This window comes from Lepidochelys kempii, chromosome 5 (assembly GCF_965140285.1).
Source record: "Lepidochelys kempii isolate rLepKem1 chromosome 5, rLepKem1.hap1, whole genome shotgun sequence".
NCBI classification, from domain to species: domain Eukaryota; kingdom Metazoa; phylum Chordata; order Testudines; family Cheloniidae; genus Lepidochelys; species Lepidochelys kempii.
In genome coordinates, this window is record NC_136384.1 from 104,365,123 (window position 1) to 104,384,064 (window position 18,942).

An 18,942-nucleotide genomic window follows, 5' to 3' on the forward strand; every position below is an offset into this window, starting at 1 on the left:
GTGAAAAGCCATATTCCCCTTAGGAACAAATGGAGGAAGTGGCATAAAGACTATCCTGTCAAGGAAAATGGTAGATAAGGGCTTTTTGATTAGTGTCCCAAGTTTGCCCACTCTTCTAGCTGAAGAGACTGCTAAGAGGAAAACCATCTTGACACGGATGCTTCTCCCATTGGCTCAGAGAGAGGATTAGCGGGGATTGGCAATACAAAGTTGAGGTTCCTGAATAATGGGTGGGGTAGATGTCTTTGAGAAACTTATGAAATCTGGAAATGTACAGCTGAAGCAGTATGTTGGAATTTGATTAGTGAGACCTCAAAGTTTCCAGAGCTGAGACTTGCACTTTCTGATAAATTGGACTTGGAACCAAACCAAAGTAATCTTGAAATTTCTCCTAGATCTCTTTAGTGAAGAGATGTAGGAAATGTACCTTCTTTCCCACATAACAGTGGGACTGTTCCCCAAATCCTCTGTAAACTTACTTAATTGGTGTGTTTCTGGTTTTAATAAGAAATCTAGATTCTGGGAATAATCCTTATAAAGGAGGTGAGACCACTCAGGTTCCAGGCAGTATGTCTCAAATTGTGCAAAGATCTGTTAGTAAGATTGCTTTGGTGAGTGAAATCTCCAGAAGGATCCATGGTTGATGAGACTTCTTCAGATGTCTATTTAGGAACCACAGACCTCTAGGTCCGTATGAGTGATGATTGTCTTTACTTGGCACTAGTCATCTTGGCGGTCAGAAAAGGGCGGGGGAGTCATGAGCCAGACATCATGTCCGGGAGAATGACAATATGCCTTCTCTGCAGACCTTGGGATGTGGGGGGAGATGGCTTGGGACCCCGTTGGTGCTGGATAGGGGGAGGGTTGGCAGGACTCGCAGGGGCTCCCTACCCGGCACCGCGTGTCCCTGCAGCTCCGAGGCGGCAGAGGCGGAGCTGAGGGGCTTCGTGTGCTGCTCCCGCCACAACCACCAGCTGCACAGCTCTGATTGGCTGGGACCCGAAGCCAATGGGAGCTGCCAGGGCGGGCAGCTCCGAGTCCTTTTGCCCCTCTGCCTAGGAGCTGCAGGGCCTTGCCAGTGGGAGCCAGGGAGCCCCCCACCCCAAGGTAAGTGCCCCTCTGCCCACTCCAACCTCCTGCCCCTAGTCCTGAACCCCTTCCTACACACCCAAACTGCCGCTGCTGCAGAAGTAACGGGAAGTCACGGAATCTGTGATTTCCATGACCTCCATGACAGACTCGCAGCCTTACTTATGAACTCCAGTACCTGTATACAATGGTACAGCTTGAACTCTCCTGTTAGTAGCATTTTTCTGGGTTCAATCAGTAAGGGCTTTGTCTATACGAACATTTAGATCATGGCAAGTTGTGGTATAAATCTACCCTGCACTAGCCTCCTGTGAACTGTGTGTGTGTTGGGGGGACACCCTGCTGCCACCACTCAGTAAATGTTCCATAGTGCACTTTGATTTGCTCCCTTTCAAAGTGGGATAGACGAGCCCTAGGAGCCCACATTCTGCATTATTTAGAGAAAAATGAATTAGATTTTTTACCAAATCCTCCTGTTTGAATGAATGAATTTTTTTTCTTTTGCTCCTCTTTCTTGCCCAATTTATTGAGGGGTGAGGGAAGCATGACTTTGTAGAAGCCTCTAAAGAGAAGGAAGAGTCAGCTATGTCTTTTCGATCAGTGATTCTAAACCTTTTTGGGCTCAGGATCCATTTGTAAATGTTTATAGCCTGTCGTGACCCAGTAAACAGTTTGGGGGTACAGCCCCTAGGGTGTTTTTGGCTGGGTCCTACCTACTGGGAGGGGAGGGGAGGGGAGTTGGTTGCTGCCTGGCATTCACTCCACAGTTGCAGCTCCTGTGCTGTGGGACTGGCTGGACTTGGCTCTCTGCTTTGGGCATTGCAACCCCGGGGGTGTGGTGCCAGTCAGGTTTGGCCCTGCCCCCCTGACTGGATCAAATTTATCTGAGTGGAGTTTTGACCTGGCTCAGGGAGTACAGTGCCACTCACTCAAATTTGGCTTACCTGGACTCCTGTTGTCATGACAGCTGGGCCAAACCCTAAGTGGCTCTGGGACACCGGAGGTTGCAGTGCCTGGAGCAGGGAAGCGAGCCCAGCCAGCCCTGTGGGATAGGACCCACAGGAGCTGCCACGTAACCCTTTGAAACATTCTGTTGACCCAGTTTTGGGTCTCAACCCACAAGTTGGGAAACCCTGTTTTAGATTACCATAATGGTAAATGGCTGAACTGGTAAAGAGGAACAGATCCAAAGGGTTGGGTTTGTGGGGGGTGATGTCTCTGCCTGTGGTTGGTGAAAAAGATATTTGTAAGTCCAAATTCACATAATGGCAGACAGACCAAGAACCAAAATTCCTTTCCATTTTGGTAGTGTTAATGTGAAGTAATAGTACATTTAACATTTATTTTTAAAAAGGAAATGAATAAGAAAAACTTTAGTTAGGTCTGTGGTAAGATACTGTAGAATATACCCTTAATTTAGAAGTTGCAAAGATCTTTAATTTTTGAAGATATGCTGTAATGTTGTTGTTCAGTTAGGTGTGTTACACATTTCTGATTGTGTATTTAAAAACTCTTTTTTAAAAAAAAATTGTAATGAGCTTGGATTTTGTTTAAATTACAAATATGGGGAAAATTAAATAGGAGTTGTAACAACTTGAGTCTTAGAACTGACCTTGTATATCGTTGTTGCAAAAAAAAGTCCTGACGTCCTGTTTTGGTTCCAGTATGTGAATTTAGAGTCTTTTCTCTTCTGTTACATCAGCTTCTGATGGTGGATGGGAAAAGGATTAAAGGATACTCTGGAATTTCTTGGTGCCAGGAAAAGATTTTTGTATAGTGACATAGGGTTAATACATTTCTCTGTATCACATGTTAGGAATGCTCAAATACCGCCTGTGGCCAAGGAAGACTGGAAACTTTCTTTATAGGCAACCAGGGCTTTGGAGCTGTGCTCCAGCTCCGCTCCAGCTCCAGGCAAAACCTGCAGCTCCAGAGCTGCTCCAGCTCTGGGCTCCGCTCCAAAGCTCCATGGGCAACTGATTGCTAAGAAAGGTTTCCATAGAGATGTGAGACCACATGAGAATTTTGCTATGTTAGTATTAAGATTTAAAATTAGAAGTAGGTTCAGTAAGGATACAGCTAAAAAAGAAAAAGTTTATTTTGTGCAATATATGTTAATCCTTATTATTCCTTTTTTGTCTTTCTCCTTTTTAAATATTATATGCTTAAGCTTATAACTTAAAAAAACCCATACTGGAGCCCTTTGTGAATTTAATTTCTAAAGAACTTTTGTAGCTTGAGGTTACTATATCAGATTTTCTACAGCTGCGGTAAACCAAACTTAGTGGTACAACTAAGGGTATGTCTACACTGAAATTAAACATCCATGACCAGCCCATATCAGCTGATTTGTGTGTGTGTGGGGGGGCTCAGTCTACAAGGCTGTTTAATTATAGTTCAGACTTGGGCTGGTGCTGGGCTCTGGGACTCTTCCCTACTCGTGTAGTCCCATGGCTCAGGCTGGAGCTCAAGACCAAACATCCACACTGCAATTAAACAGCCTTGTATCTCGAGCCCTATAAGCCTGAGTCAGCTGACACAGCCAGCCACAGGTGTTTAATTGCAGAGTGAATGTACTCTAAGAGCAGAATTTAGCCCATTGTCAATTTATTTACTTATGGGGGAATTTTGTGCCACTGTGCATGCACAGAATTTGCTTTGCTTCCCTGCAGAAAAATGACTTTCTGATTGGGAAGTAAAGGGAAGCCACAAGACCGATCATGCAACCCTCTCCAGCAGTATGTTTTGGGTGCCCAAGGCAGCTGGCAGAGGTGTAAATCGCTGTGGAGTGGGTGGTGGGAGTGGGGAAGACCTAGCTGGTGACTACCACCCTTTGCTGGGCTCAGCTTAGTCCTGGCTGGGCTGGGGAGGACGAGACTTCCTCTTTCCGTGCATAGCGTCTGGGCTTATGTCAGACCCACCCCCAGATTTCTCCCCCAGTTATAGGAAGCTCTGCCAACTCTTCCCCCCCGTGCTTCCTGCACCAACCGAGCCCCACTCCTGCTGCACCTGGACCACCCCAACAAGCCACCTGCACCTGGATCCCCTTGTACTGAGCCCCCCACATCCAGACCCAGTAATCTCCCACCTCTCTGCAGCCAGTGGCCTGTGCACCCAAATGCCATGCTGGAGTCTCCACATTTATTTGACAAATAAAATTTGAAAAAATTTAAAATATTGTGTGCAGAATTTTTAATTTTTTGGTGCAGAATGCTCTCAGGAGTACGTATTATATAGGTAGGAAATCTGCTGAAGAGCACACAACTTCTGTTACCTCCTGTAGGATATGACAGAAGCTTTAAAAAGAAGAAAGGCAATAAAGAAGAAAATACCTTTTACTAGCCTCATTTGAGTCTATGAATAGTTCTAGTATTAGGATTCTGTTAGTCTACTTTCTTTAGTGAAAATAATTGAGAAAATTTTGTAATGTTTTCATAGTTTTGGTGTTCTCAAAAGATTTTCTTTTGTTCCTTTGTATATCTGCTCATTTACACTGCCCTACGTTTTTTTTCTTTTCCTAACGCTGTAGTGGCATATTTTACCACAATAATTGAGGTCTAGATTTTATAGTCTTGTGTTTAGAGGTGTATAAATAAGCTGAATTTTTTTTTAAAGTAAAGCCCGATAAAAGTAGGCATACTGTCTGAGGTCTGATCTAAACCTGAAATGGGTATGATTTGTTTTATCCTTTCTCTTCCTACCTCTTCTGTTTTGTTTTTTGTTTTTCTGGGGAAGGAGATTTTTGAGGGATAGGATAGGGAACTTACTGGTTGGTAGAATTCCACCATTCTTCATATTAGAAGTCAGACTTTACTATAGAAGTACAAATTATTATTATTATTTATTATTCTCAATAATTAGCCCTATGCCTGATAGTATTTTCAGAAGCAGGCCTTTGGGATCGTAAACCTCAATGCAGCTGAAATTTTTTTTGCCCTTTGGGAGGCAGATTCTATTTAATAGACCCACCTTTTATAAAACTAGAGCAATCCACTGCTAAAAAGTTGCATAATAATTTGGGAGGTGGCAAATGGAAATAACCTTATTCTTCTGCAGTACGCATCACTGGTCTTGTTTAATTTTATCCCAACCCTTGCCTACACAACAAACGAGTTAATCTACCTTGAACACATGAAAAGTGGATTGATTTCACATGTCCATTCCACTGTAGGTGTTTGTGTGCTCTAGTGCACAGTTGTTGGAGAATTTTTACCCTTAACAATACCCATTGGGGCAGCCCAAACACCATCTGCTGTCTTGCACACACTATGCAGGCATAAAAGGCAGAGCTCCCCCAGTGCCCCCTCAGTTCCTTCCTACCGCCCGTGATAATTGTTGGAACTCCTGGTCCTTGCTTCTGCAGGTCTTTACTTGTTACGTGTAAATAGTACCTCGTATAGTTTAGTTTAGTTTAAAAATAATTTGTGGTTGTGGTGGTTTTTGTTTTATGTGGTTCTGCTATCCAGTTTGGGTACTAGCCCCGGTGTCAGATATGTTGTGGTCTCTGCGTTTCAAACGCTGTCACTCTTGTGGCATGGCAATGCTTAATAGTGACCCTCACCACAGCTGCCTTAAGAGCTTGGGGAGGCTCATAAAAGTGACAAGTGTGGCATTTGTAAGTAGGGGAGAGGAGGAGACAAAGCAATCAAATTAAAAAGTCTGTTGATGGAGTTGTTGCTACAGCCTCCATCTGAGCCCTCTATCTTGGTCCAAATACTGACCAACTCAGCATTAGTCAGTAGCACACTACTGCAGTCTTCAAAGAGGAAGCATTCCCAAAAGTGCACATTCCTGGAGCCCAGCGTGGGCCTGCTGAGACTGGCTCCCGAAGCATCTCCTCCTGCCACAGTACTGTCGAGTATGTTCCCAGTACCGCCTACTCCTGAGGCGTTTGAGGCTGCAAGAGAATTGAGGTTGTCACCATCACCAGGGGTTCTAGAGACTCTTGGCACTGGCGCCTGAGGTGTGTCTCCTGCGTCATCACCTCCATACTAAGTAGCTCCATCGGATGTGGCTATTAGGGTGCCAGATAGGTCGAGACCATCTCGGGGAAAGCCATAGATGATCTCTCTGGCTCACCTTTCTTCAGAGACTGCCTTCTTTACTGGTACCAACGTGTACGGTACCACCTTGGTCTCAGCAATAAAGTTCTTACTCATCACACACTGAAGTGGATTCCTATGTATCCCAACCTAGCCAGTCCCATCAGGAGGAATGGCCACCCTGATTTCTGCCTCAGTACCAGTAGGGAGGGATTGTTGGGCTATGCATAGTTGGGGACTTGGGCTGTGCCAGTGGCCCTTTTGGAATCCATGGGCTCCCCCACCAAACAAGAGCATCCCCACAACCATCTCAGCCAACTCCATCTACTGGGAGTCAGGAGCATTGTCTCTGCAACCACCATAGCATCAGTACCAAGCAGAGTCAGGGTCTCTCACACGATCAGCCAGAAGAGGAACAGGAACTGGACCTGCTCCTAGTACTGGTAGCACCCCTCTTCCTCATTCCCAGATGAACCTATTTCTTCACCTCGGGACAATTTTAAGACTCATTAGGAGGAGTTGAGGAGAATGGCTATGGCCCTAGATATCCAACCAGAGGAGGTCAAGGAAAAATCTCTCAAACTGGTGGACATTTTGACATCTGCAGCTCGAATAGCTCTACTGATTAATTGAGACTGTCTTACAATCTACCAGAGTCCTCTGGCAGACCCCAGCTTCCCTGCCTCCAACTCCAAAAATAGTGGAGAGATGTGGTTGTGGTGGTGGTGGTAGCATTCCTCTGGAGGTTGTGTCACTGATGGTGGTCAGCATTCACATAATCTGATCCACCTTTGACATGCTAGGCCTCCTGATCAAATCAGACAAGTCAGTCATGTCTCCAATGTAGAAAATAGAATTTATTGGTATGGTCCTGGATTTGACAGATGCCAGGGCTTTATGGCTTTAGACAAGATTTTGTACAATTCAAAGCCTTATTCTGGACTTGAAGGCTTATCCTTTCACCATGGTGAGAAGCTGTTTAAGGGGATGGGGCACATGGCAGTGTGTACTTATGTGGTCCAGTACACCAGACTGAGCCTGGGACTCCATCAGGACTGGGTGGCAGAGGTATATTCTCCAAGAAAGAACCACATAGACATGTTAGTGCACATATCAAGTCACATCTTACCCTCTCTAGATGGGTGGACACATCTGGTCACTGTATGCAAGGGAGTTACTTTTGCCCCACCTCAGCACTCTTGCCTTTGTCACAGATGCCTCCGACATGGGGTTGGGGGCTCATCTGGGACACTTGCAAACATAGGGTCTCTGGTCACCCCAAGATCTCAGTCTTCGCACAAACATCCGGGAGCTGTGGGCCATCTGTTTAGCTTGCATGGAGTTCCTTTCTCACATCAGGCAAATGGATGTATTGATGTTGATCGACAATATAATTGCTGTGTTTTATGTAAACGAGCAGGGAGAAGCCTGGTCCTCACTGCTGTGTTGGGAAGCAGTCCTGTCTGTATATTTCTGAAAGTGACCCATGGCCTGGGGGTTCAAAATACCCTGGCAGATTACCTGAGCAGGTTGTTTTTCAATCATTCCAAATGGTCCTGTCACTCAGACGTAGGAACATCCATTTTCCAGTTCTGGGCAGCTCCCCAAGTGGAGGAGTTTGCAACAAGGAATAACACAACACCTTAGGTTTGCTGACAGATGCGTTTTTACTGCTGTGGTCTTCTCTCTTCCCCCCCATGTTCCTCTTCTGCTCAGAGTTCTGTGCAAGAATGGATCTATACAGAGGATTTAAGGAGAGTATGTTCTTATACTAAGTAGTTGGCTCCTCCAAAAGCCTGAGCACACTCTATGCTCATGCCATTTTATTGTAGCTATCTTTCAAATAGATATCACTACATTACTCCTGCTAAATAGGTATTGCCCAAGTTAAAGGAATGGAGCTCATTAGAAGTATTTACAGTACAATTCTAGTGTGGTGTATGTCTGTGCTGGAATAATATGCCCCACCACTTAGAGGAAAATAAGATTGATTGCTTGTAAAAACCTAGCAATTCACGTGTCTCCTTAAAATAACTTAAAAAAAATAATGGGGTTTTATTAAAAAATGAAAAACTCTGTGATTTAATAGATCTTTAATTCTTCAGGAAGCCTTTTTTACAATATTGCAATCCTTACTACATGGTTGGTGAGAGAAATTCTTAAATATGGTACTGTTTAGTTTTTTAGATTTTATCATTTACTAAAGTGCTAATCACTAAAATAAAAGGAGAAACATTTTAAAACTATCAGCCATTTTATATGATAGGGAGTCCAAGAAACATTCTTTCTGTGATTAGTGGTGTTTATTTGCTTGTCTCTGGAATTTGTCTACTTACTGTTTGATGAACAAATGTATACTTTTTTTCCTATGCTATCTTCATCTTGCATAATTTTGTTGGTAAATGCTGTACACGTAGGGCTGGATTTTCGAAAACGGTGTTGCCATTGAAGTCAAGGGGAATTTCCCCATTTACTTTAATGGGGGTAGAGTTAGACTAGTATCTTGAAAATCCCATTTCTAATCTTTGTTTCTTTTCATTGTGGGAATGTTTGGGCATTTTGCTATTGACCCTAGTAGGAGGAAGACTGGGACAGGTTAATACTCAGATTTGAAATTTTTTTAGCATCTTTCTAGCAAAAACCTTACATAAACATGATTCTTTATGTGGTTTTGATTAAAACTGTTTTTCAAATCCGAAGTAGCCAGGACCGTAGTCAGAGAACAGGCAAAAATGTCAAAATAACAGAAATCCTATTTTCAAAAGTAATTTAGGAGTCCAAAACACTTTTGAAAATGGGGCTCAGGCTCTTAAGTCAGTTGAGGCACTTTTTAAAATTTTACCCTTTGATTTATTTCATATAATAGTGGAAGTACTAATTTGTAACTTTTTTCCCCCCCAAGGTATCCAGAGAATGGTATAGTAGAAATGGGTGCCAATAATCTTCGACCACGAGCAAGAACCATTTTGAAGTGGAGTGAACTCAATGTGGGTGATATGGTGATGGTTAACTACAATGTAGAGACTCCAGAAGAGAGAGGATTCTGGTTTGATGCAGAAATTACCTCTCTGAGGGAAATCTCAAGGACTAACAAAGAAGTTCATGCCAAAATTCTTCTGGGGTAAGATTATATTGACCAGTTTTGAAAGCATGCAGTATGCAGGAAAAAAAAAGAAATCAGTTTTGGCCATTACATTTCATTAGATTAAAAATTTAACTTTCCGTTTTACCTCTGTATCTGTCTGGATCCTAGAATTACTCGAATTTTTTAGCAGATGGAAACTTTTTAGGATCAATGCATTTAGAATGTGGTTGTCTTCTCTTGTGCCCCTCCCGCCATGTTTCTTTTGTTCTTTGATTGATTGAATTGCCAGGGCTAATCTTATTGCGTGATCTGTTATCTGTGATCCCATTGGATCAGACTAGTAACATGTTTTCCTTCAATACTACCAAGGCTGAAGCATCTATTTTCAGTGGATTTTTTTTGTTCAGGCCCTTTGGGAATTTCCAGATCCTAATGGGTGACAGTTATCTTTGGCACTCTAGACAGACTTCTCAGTCTGCTAGTAGACTGTTCAGGGCCAGATGGTTCGTAGGTTAATGGTGGAATGGAAGAAAACAAATTCTTTGAGATTCCTATATAGACAAATTCAGCTACTTCACTGAATCTTATACAAGGTGCTTGAGGACAGCTCTTCAGAGGCTGAATTTACTTCGTCTGTAGTACAGAATTTTGAGGTAAGCAATGAGATTGCCTTTTTCCCACTCTGTCATTTTCTCTTAGTGCTATAATTGAGGATATCTGAGTTCTGTGTTGACTTCATGGTGAATTTTGGGCAGATAAGCATCCTTTCCTTCACCCTAGAGTATTTTTGCTAACAAGTCTGCTTCAGGGTTTAGCAATGAAGGCTGTAAAGCCTTTGGAATACATTTAGAACATTTTTCTCAACACAGGACTCTTCATGTGACTCAGAGTTACATATTTTAATCTGGATATAGAAATTTCTGTTTCAATAGTCCTTCATAGTATGCCTATTTAATGTAAATATCCTTGATCTTAAATTTAAAGTATTATCTATCTGTTTCAAAATCCTCCCCTTTTGGATGTGCTAACCAAGACAGTCAAATAACTTTCTTTTTGTCCATTTTATTAGGAGATAGAAGGTTATTACCTTCAGTATCTTCTGCTGAACTATAACTTAATGGGCGGAAATCTATGATTTGTGGACATGGCCAAAATCTAGTTTGATGCTAACTATATTCTCTGTATAGTTCTCAATTACAGTGCTTCAAGTGATTGTCCACATAGATTCTGCTTTTGGTGCACATGGATTATATGTGTGTGTGCGATCTGATTATTTTTGGGTAGCAGCGTTCATTAGGGCCACACCGGTGCGCTGAATGGTCTCATGCCCTCCACCGAGAACATAAAGGGTGGAGTAGTCCCAGCAACCCTATAGGTCCTTCTTACTACCCATTGCTGGAAATTGCAACCCTTGGCAATATCCACTTTTCTTGCACACTGTGCCTTTCACTTTAGATTTTAGGACTAGTTGATTAGTTAGTTAGTTTTAGTTCATAAACTAAATTTCCTTTTGCATGTTGGCATATATATTTTTTAAAAATAGTTGTTTAGGTCAATTAAGTATCATTTAGCTTTGACAGCCCTCTGTATAAGGGTTCTAGGATCATAGCAGAGGCTGAGTTACCAATCTACAAGAGCTGTTACTTGTGTGACTCCACTATGCCTATAAATGATGGGCACTCTTGTGTTTCATTTGCCTTGTGGAAGAACACATTATGCATTATTCCTTTTCCAAGCATACCCGGAAGGTGAGAGATATGAAACTGAAACTCTTCCTGCCTGAGAAGTTGATGCAGTCCTCCTCGGATCACATACCTCTGGCATGTTTTGCCTTGCTGTGTAGACAAGATTACTGGTTCTGTGGATGAAGGGAAAGCAGTGGATGTATTGTTTCTTGACTTTAGCAAAGCTTTTGACACGGTCTCCCATAGTATTCTTGTCACCAAGTTAAGGAAGTATGGGCTGGATGAATGCACTATAAGGTGGGTAGAAAGCTGGCTAGATTGTCGGGCTCAACGGGTAGTGATCAATGGCTCCATGTCTAGTTGGCAGCCGGTATCAAGTGGAGTGCCCCAAGGGTCGGTCCTGGGGCCGGTTTTATTCAATATCTTCATAAATGATCTGGAGGATGGTGTGGATTGCACTCTCAGCAAATTTGCAGATGATACTAAACTGGGAGGAGTGGTAGATACGCTGGAGGGGAGGGATAGGATACAGAAGGACCTAGACCAATTGGAAGATTGGGCCAAAAGGAATCTGATGAGGTTCAATAAGGATAAGTGCAGGGTCCTGCACTTAGGACGGAAGAACCCAATGCACAGCTACAGACTAGGGACCGAATGGCTAGGCAGCAGTTCTGCGGAAAAGGACCTAGGGGTGACAGTGGACGAGAAGCTGGATATGAGTCAGCAGTGTGCCCTTGTTGCCAAGAAGGCCAATGGCATTTTGGGATGTATAAGTAGGGGCATTGCCAGCAGATCGAGGGACGTGATCGTTCCCCTCTATTCGACATTGGTGAGGCCTCATCTGGAGTACTGTGTCCAGTTTTGGGCCCCACACTTCAAGAAGGATGTGGATAAATTGGAGAGAGTCCAGCGAAGGGCAACAAAAATGATTAGGGGACTGGAACACATGAGTTATGAGGAGAGGCTGAGGGAGCTGGGATTGTTTAGCCTGCAGAAGAGAAGAATGAGGGGGGATTTGATAGCTGCTTTCAACTACCTGAAAGGGGGTTCCAAAGAGGATGGCTCTAGACTGTTCTCAATGGTAGCAGATGACAGAACGAGGAGTAATGGTCTCAAGTTGCAGTGGGGGAGGTTTAGATTAAAACTTTTTCACTAAGAGGGTGGTGAAACACTGGAATGCGTTACCTAGGGAGGTGGTAGAATCTCCTTCCTTAGAGGTTTTTAAGGTCAGGCTTGACAAAGCCCTGGCTGGGATGATTTAACTGGGAATTGGTCCTGCTTTGAGCAGGGGGTTGGACTAGATGACCTTCTGGGGTCCCTTCCAACCCTGATATTCTATGATTCTGTGATTCTATGATCTTTGAAGCAGGACTCCTCTCTCTTCCCCACATTATTTCCAGCAGTAAGATGACAGAAAGAGTAGAGAGCAAATACAAGGTCAAAAAATGCACTAATTGTTCTTCCATATTTTCAGCCCTGAATAGAGCAGTTCTGCTTGTTTTGCCATCCACAGGAGTAGGATGAGGCCTCAGTTTTATGAGGAAAGGCGAATGCTCCTACAGCAATCCAGAGGATTTCTTGTATCCACTCCCAGCTGTCATGCAGTTAAGGTCTGTGGTGAGTTGGTTGAGCAGAGCGTGGAAACTTGCTTTTTTTCTTTTTCTGGAAACAGTCGCCATAGGATTTTTAGACAATGCCACAGCAACACATGATCAATAGAGTAAAATAACTAGTCCTATGACTTTATAAACCCAGCTAATATTCCCTCTTTAGCAGAGTGAACAATCACTTGCTTAATGACTTCTTCAGGTGGTATTTAAAGCAGAAGTTGTTCTTCTACAGAATGCCTTATTCAGCAGCCTGCTTCCAGCTTGGTGGTGGTGATAATTTCCAGGGACTGAATGTCTTTACAACCTTCCCCCACATGATCTCCATATCCATTTATTCCATAGACCCAGACCCACTCTTCAGGAATCCTATAAGACTATTAAAATGGTCATATCTCCAAGAAAACAAGTGGGCTACTTACTTTCAATCCCTATTATTTACTGAATTGTTGAGTGGGTATTATTCTTTTAGACACTTCTCCAAACAAGGATTGAGTCTGTGCTTAATACAATACATAATTTCAGTGAGTGACAGTCCTTGTATAATAAATATGAGATGTATCAGTGGGCTTTTTGTTTGCTTTTGATTTGTGGTGTTTTTTCCCAATATTTCAAGTGTTTGTTTCCATCTACAAGTTACCCTTCTTTGCAGATTTACGTTGTATCATTGCCAATTCGTATTTGTAACAGTAGTCCATAAAATTAATTTAGTTCTTCTTACTCTTTTCTGTTTTGAATATTTTGAGGGCAGCACAACTTCTTCTCACTCTATATATTAAGATTCTTTAGGAAATCTTTACTTAGTTACCGTCTTGAAAGCTAAGTGTGATGTGCTTTTTGGAAATGCTTTTTGAGAACTATCTTACATTAGACAGGTAACTAAATTAATGGCATTTTCTTTACTCCTTCATTTCTTTAATTTTTAACAGCTAGAACATTCCTGACAACAAGTGCTTGGATTCTGTCTAAAAGTGCATAGGAATTGTCAATCAAAAAACAATTGACAGTGGTAATAACAATACCACTATAAATATAGTTGATCCAGAATTATTCCAGAGTATTTCATAGAATCTCTATATAGGATGACTTCATCCATCTGTTAGGAAAAATGTGGTATTCTTGGCTAGAATTTTAAAATTAAGATGCTCAGGACTGTGGGCTACTGTTGTGTATACAAATTGAATAATTACACGTCCAAAAAGATTAGGTGGGTAGCTAACTAATAATTTGCATGTACATTTATCTTCTTTGTACGCACAGTAGAAATAACAAGATGTGCCAGTGGAGGTGTACTTTTCTGCATAGCTTTTTTGCACTGACGTCAGACCTCTACTTTTTGAATATTTGATCCCAATATTACACAGTATTTTTTGGGGAAAGGAAGTGAAAATATCAGTTGATAGTACAGGCTATATTTTAGGGCTGTTGAGCGATTAATTGCGGTGTTAACGATAGAATGCCATTTATTTTAAATATTTTTGGATGTTTACTACATTTTCAAATATATTAATTTCAGTTACAACACAGAATACAAAGTGTACAGTGCTCTCTTCATATTTATTTTTTGATTATAAGTATTTGCACTGTAAACAAAAAAAATATTTTTTAATTCACCTCATACAAGTACTGTAGTGCGATCTCTTTATCATGAAAGTTGAACATACAAATGTAGAATTATGTCCAAAAAAACCCTGCATTCAAAAATTAAACAATGTAAAACTTTAGAGCCTACAAGTCCACTCGTCCTACTTCTTGGTCAGCCAATCACTCAGACAAACAAGGTTGGTTACAATTTTCAGGAGATAATGCTGCCCGCTTCTTGTTTACAATGTCACCTGAAAGTGAGAACAGGCATTAGTATGGCACTGTTGTAGCTGGCGTTGCAAGATATTTACATGCCAAATGCTCTGAAGATTCATATATCCCTTCATGCTTCAACCACCATTCCAGAGAACATGCTTCCATGCTGATGATGGGTTCTGCTTGATAATAATCCGAAGTAGTGTGGACTGATGCATGTTTATTTTCATCATCTGAGTCAGATGCCACCAGCAGAAGATTAATTTTCTTTTTTGGTGGTTTGGGTTCTGTAGTTTCCGCATCAGTGTGTTGCTCTTTTAAGACTTCTCAAAGCATGCTGCACACCTTGTCCCTCTCAGATTTTTGGACGGCACTTCAGATTCTTAAACCTTGGGTTGAGTGCTGTAGCTATTTTTAGAAATCTCACATTGGTACCTTCTTTGCATTTTGTCAAATCTGCTATGAAAGTGTTCTTAAAACGAAAATGTGCTGGGTCATCATCCAAGACTGCTAAGCTAACATGAAATTATATGCAGAATGCAGGTAATACAGAGCAGGAGACATACAATTCTCCCCCCGAAGGAGTACAGTCACAAATTTAATTGACACATTTTTTTAACAAGCTCCATCAGCATGGAAGCATGTCCTTTGGAATGGTGGCCGAAGCATGGAAGGGGCATACAAATGTTTAGCATATCTGGCATGTAAACACCTTGCAACTCTGACTACAAAAGTACCATGCAAAAGCCTGTTCTCACTTTCAGGTGACACTGTAGAAAAGAAGCAGGCAGCAGTGTCTCCTGTCAATGTAAACAAACTTGTTTGTCTTAGCGATTGACAGAATAAGAAGTAGGACTGAGTGGACTTGTAGACTTTAAAGTTTTACACTGAGTTGTTTTTGAGTGCAATTATGTAACCAAAAAAAATCTGCCTTTGTAAGTTTCACTTTCACGATAAAGAGATTGCACTTCAGTACTTTTGAGGTGAATTGAAAACTACTATTTCTTTTATCATTTTTACAGTGAATATATTTGTAATAAAAATAATATAAAGTGAGCACTGTACATTTTGTATTCTCTGTAGTTGAAATCAATATTGAAAATGTAGAAAAACATCCAAAAATATTTATTAAATTTCAATTGGTATTCTATTGTTAGAAGTGCGTCTAATCGCCATTAATTTTTTTGAGTTAATTGCATGAGTTAACTGCGACTGACAGCCCTACTATATTTTGATAGTATGGAAATAAACAAGTATTTAGAGTTCAAATAGGGCTGTCATTTTGAAGAAAAAAAAACCACCAGGATCTTTAATATCTTTGTGGTCCCTCTTGAGACCGTGTAAGGGTGCTGCTATCCTGACCCCCTTCAGTTCCTTCTTCCACCCACAGTCTGAGTTAGAATGCCCTGTAGCATTTTCCTCTGCCCTTTTTGGACAGTCACCTAGTTAGCATCTATTGCTCTGTAAACAGTTGGCAGTTACTACCCTGTACTTAGGTTTTCCTTTAAAATTTATTTTTTGCTCTGTTTTATTCTTTCTTAGTTGTTGGTGCTGGGCACCAAGGGTACGCAGCACTTTCTAAGCTTCAAGCACTATCTATCACTTATCCTTCGGCAAGCATATGCAGATTTCCAGGGATCTGCACCTCAAATAGAACCTTATGGAGCAAACCATGAGGCCTGCCTCGGCAGCGGTCCTAGCTCCCAATCGTCTTGTTAGCACTCATTCAACCACTGCCTCCTTCCACAGCTTCACTCAGGCCTCTGGACTCTGATTCCTTTCCAAGAAGGAGAGGCCAATCCTCCCCTGATGTTCCTCTCAAGGGGATCCATAAGGCTGACTGAGGCCATTCTAGCTCCAAGAGAGGTTCATTGTCATCCTTGAAAAAGGGTTTCCTACAACATTGTGACTCACTACATACCTAGGGTAGAGCTGAATCATCCACCTCTGTCTCCCCGGTGCTCAGGTGAGAAGATCCAGGTACCATACTGTGGACTGCGGAACAGTCCATGCAACTGCCTTTGAGTCCAGTACTGACAGACATTGTTTCAGTGGCGTTAATCTCTCTACATATCACCCCATAGGCATACATGGTGGCAAGGGACCTGCTGTACCTGTCTGACCCCAGTTTGCCCTTAGTACAAGTGTTTACTGGTCCCTTGGTGCCACCTGTTGCTCCTGGCCAATTGACCACTTTGGCACCTGGGCAGTCACTGACCTAGGTATGGGCTAAGAGACCATTTAAGGGCTCCACCTCAGCACAGTCCGCTGTGCCGCCTCGCTCCTCAATACTGGGATACCCTTCCACTCTGGCATGGATGCTCTTAACTTTGGTGCCTATTGCTTTGGTACCAGGGAATTGTTAGTTTATTCCTCAGCATTGACTATGAAGCTTGTTTGTGTACCTTATTTGGATGTGAGACCTTTTATGTCTCATGGACTCTTTGGGCACAGATCACTGTGCATCGTCAGTACTGACTTGTCTCTATCTTGCTGGGTGCGAGACAAATCAGATCATCCAGTAGCTCCACCAGGTTGCGCACCACCTAAGCTGACTCAATATTCCGAGGCCCCCTTCAAGATGAGGGCTGTCTAGCTCCTCACCATCCCCAGCTAGGTGCACTAGGTCCAGTAAGTTATCCAGACTACCTCTGGAGGGGGACCGTCAGTACTATGATTAGTATTGATGATATTGTAAGAACAGATCAGCATGGCCTGACACCTTTTGTCTCCCTATGCCCTACTCCCTTCTCTGTTGGTCTCTGTGTAATCCCTGGGGAGTCCCTCAATCTGCCAGGTTGTGGTCTCCACCTCATTCAAAAAGTCGCTGGACCTTGGTGATGAGCTGAGCTACTGCACAAGAATACCTGTAAGCTACTGGATAGCCTTCAGGGGGCAATCCCAGGAAGAGTAGCCCTTTTAATTAGTGAGGTCCTTTTGGAACCAGAAAAGGTCCTGTTGAACACACCAGCTTTGTTCGCTCACACAGACAAGCACTCCCATGTCCCTGAATGTGGATTAGTGTGTTTTTATTCTCATTTGGGTCTGAAGTCCCTGGTGGTTATGGTTGCCAACAAGACATTGAGGCAGGGGAGAAACAAGTCTGCCCCCAAAGAGAGCCCAAATGACTGGACATCTTGGGCAGAAAAATGTATTCCACTTTGTGTCTCCAGATTTTATAGCTAATCTGCAAGTGCTGGGAAGCTTTGTCAAAATAACCAGAGAAACTTCCTGAAGACACAGTGGAAGACTTCAAGGCTTAATGGTAGAGGGCCATATGGCCAGCAAAAAGTCTTTTGGTCTGCACTGGATGTGGTGGATTGTTCCTCCAGTATTATGGCCTGTGTTATAATGAAAAAAGTCATGGCTACATAATTCTGATATAGCACCCGACGTAAAACCGACTATAGAGGACCACCTTTTCATGGTGTTTTTTTAGTCTTGGACAAAAATAAGTTAGATTAATTTAAAGACTTCCAGGCAACTGTCTAATCCTTAGGTGTAAATGCCCCTGAGCCCAAGAGGGAGGAGGGATAGCTCAGTGGTTTGAGCATTGGCCTGCTAAACCCAGGGTTGCGAGTTCAATCCTTGAGGGGGCCATTTAGGGATCTGGGGCAAAAATTGGGGATTGGTCCTGCTTTGAGCAGGGGGTTGGACTAGATGACCTCCTGAGGCCCCTTCCAACCTTGATATTCTATGATCCTAAGATGACAGCAAATACTGCCACACACCCAGTACTGCCCATAATACTTTAGGCAACCTCTATATCTGCCCAGGCAATTTGATTTTCTTTTTGGAAAAAATCATAGACCTCAAAGAAGGTTCTCTAGCTCTGGCATCAATCAACAGGCCCATACCCAGCCATCTCCAGGGAAATCCCCCTTCTTCTTCGAGTGCTTGTTCATGTCTATTTCTTTCTAGGTATGTGCTCGTCCATGTGCATGGTCATTGGAGACTTTTGCCTTAGTGGTATCCGTAGGGTTGGCTGTGGTGTCCTCTGGAGTGCTGCACGCATGCCGCATGCATGCCATGGTATATCAAGCTCTGTTGGCCCTATGCCCTCTCAGTTCCTTCTTACTACCCGTGGTGGTTAGTTGGAGCGCCTCTCTCCCTTGCCTTGCGATTTTCTCGCCTTGTTAAGAGCCATTCAGCCTTAGGGCTTTGTACATAGTTTTAATTGTTCTTGATAGTTATTGTCGTAGTTAGAGTCCCCAGTGGGACTTTGCCCCAGGTGGGGCATGACCCAGTCCCCCGGGTTCAAGCACTGCACCGACTGTAATAGGCCTATGCCTGTTAGCGGTCTCCATGGCTGTTGTCTCAAGTGCTTGGACGAATCACTCACCAAAGAGAAGAGTTTGTAAAAACTTTCGGCCACAAACTCAGAAGGAGCAGGATATTGAACTCTGAGCCCTTCTAATGGAGTCGGCCCTTCACCTGATATTCGAGCCCTCCCACCAAGAATCGGCGAGCGCTTCAGCATCGGTGTGTCGTGCACCACCAGCACTGGGCTCTTCCTGGCACCGATCAACATTTCTGGCGCCGAAGAAGAAGGCGCAGAAGCACAGCTCCCCAGCACTGGGCAAAAAGGCCCAAGGGTCTTCGGGCAAGGGACCTAGTTCAGCCTGTCCAGCCAC

General features: G+C 42.9%; 1 protein-coding gene across 5 annotated transcripts in view; it reads left to right on the forward strand.

Annotated features, from left to right (window-relative positions):
• Nucleotides 1-18,942, forward strand: part of UHRF2 (ubiquitin like with PHD and ring finger domains 2) — a 171,904-nt gene that overhangs the window by 53,740 nt on the left and 99,222 nt on the right. For all 5 annotated transcript variants that reach the window (XR_012159104.2, XM_073345307.2, XM_073345304.2 and 2 more), the window contains exon 4: nucleotides 9,034-9,252. Coding sequence is in view for 4 of the 5 variants with exons in the window: in XM_073345307.2 (XP_073201408.1) it covers nucleotides 9,034-9,252 (219 nt within the window). In the remaining variant the exon portion in view is untranslated. The remainder of the gene's footprint in view (nucleotides 1-9,033; nucleotides 9,253-18,942) is intronic.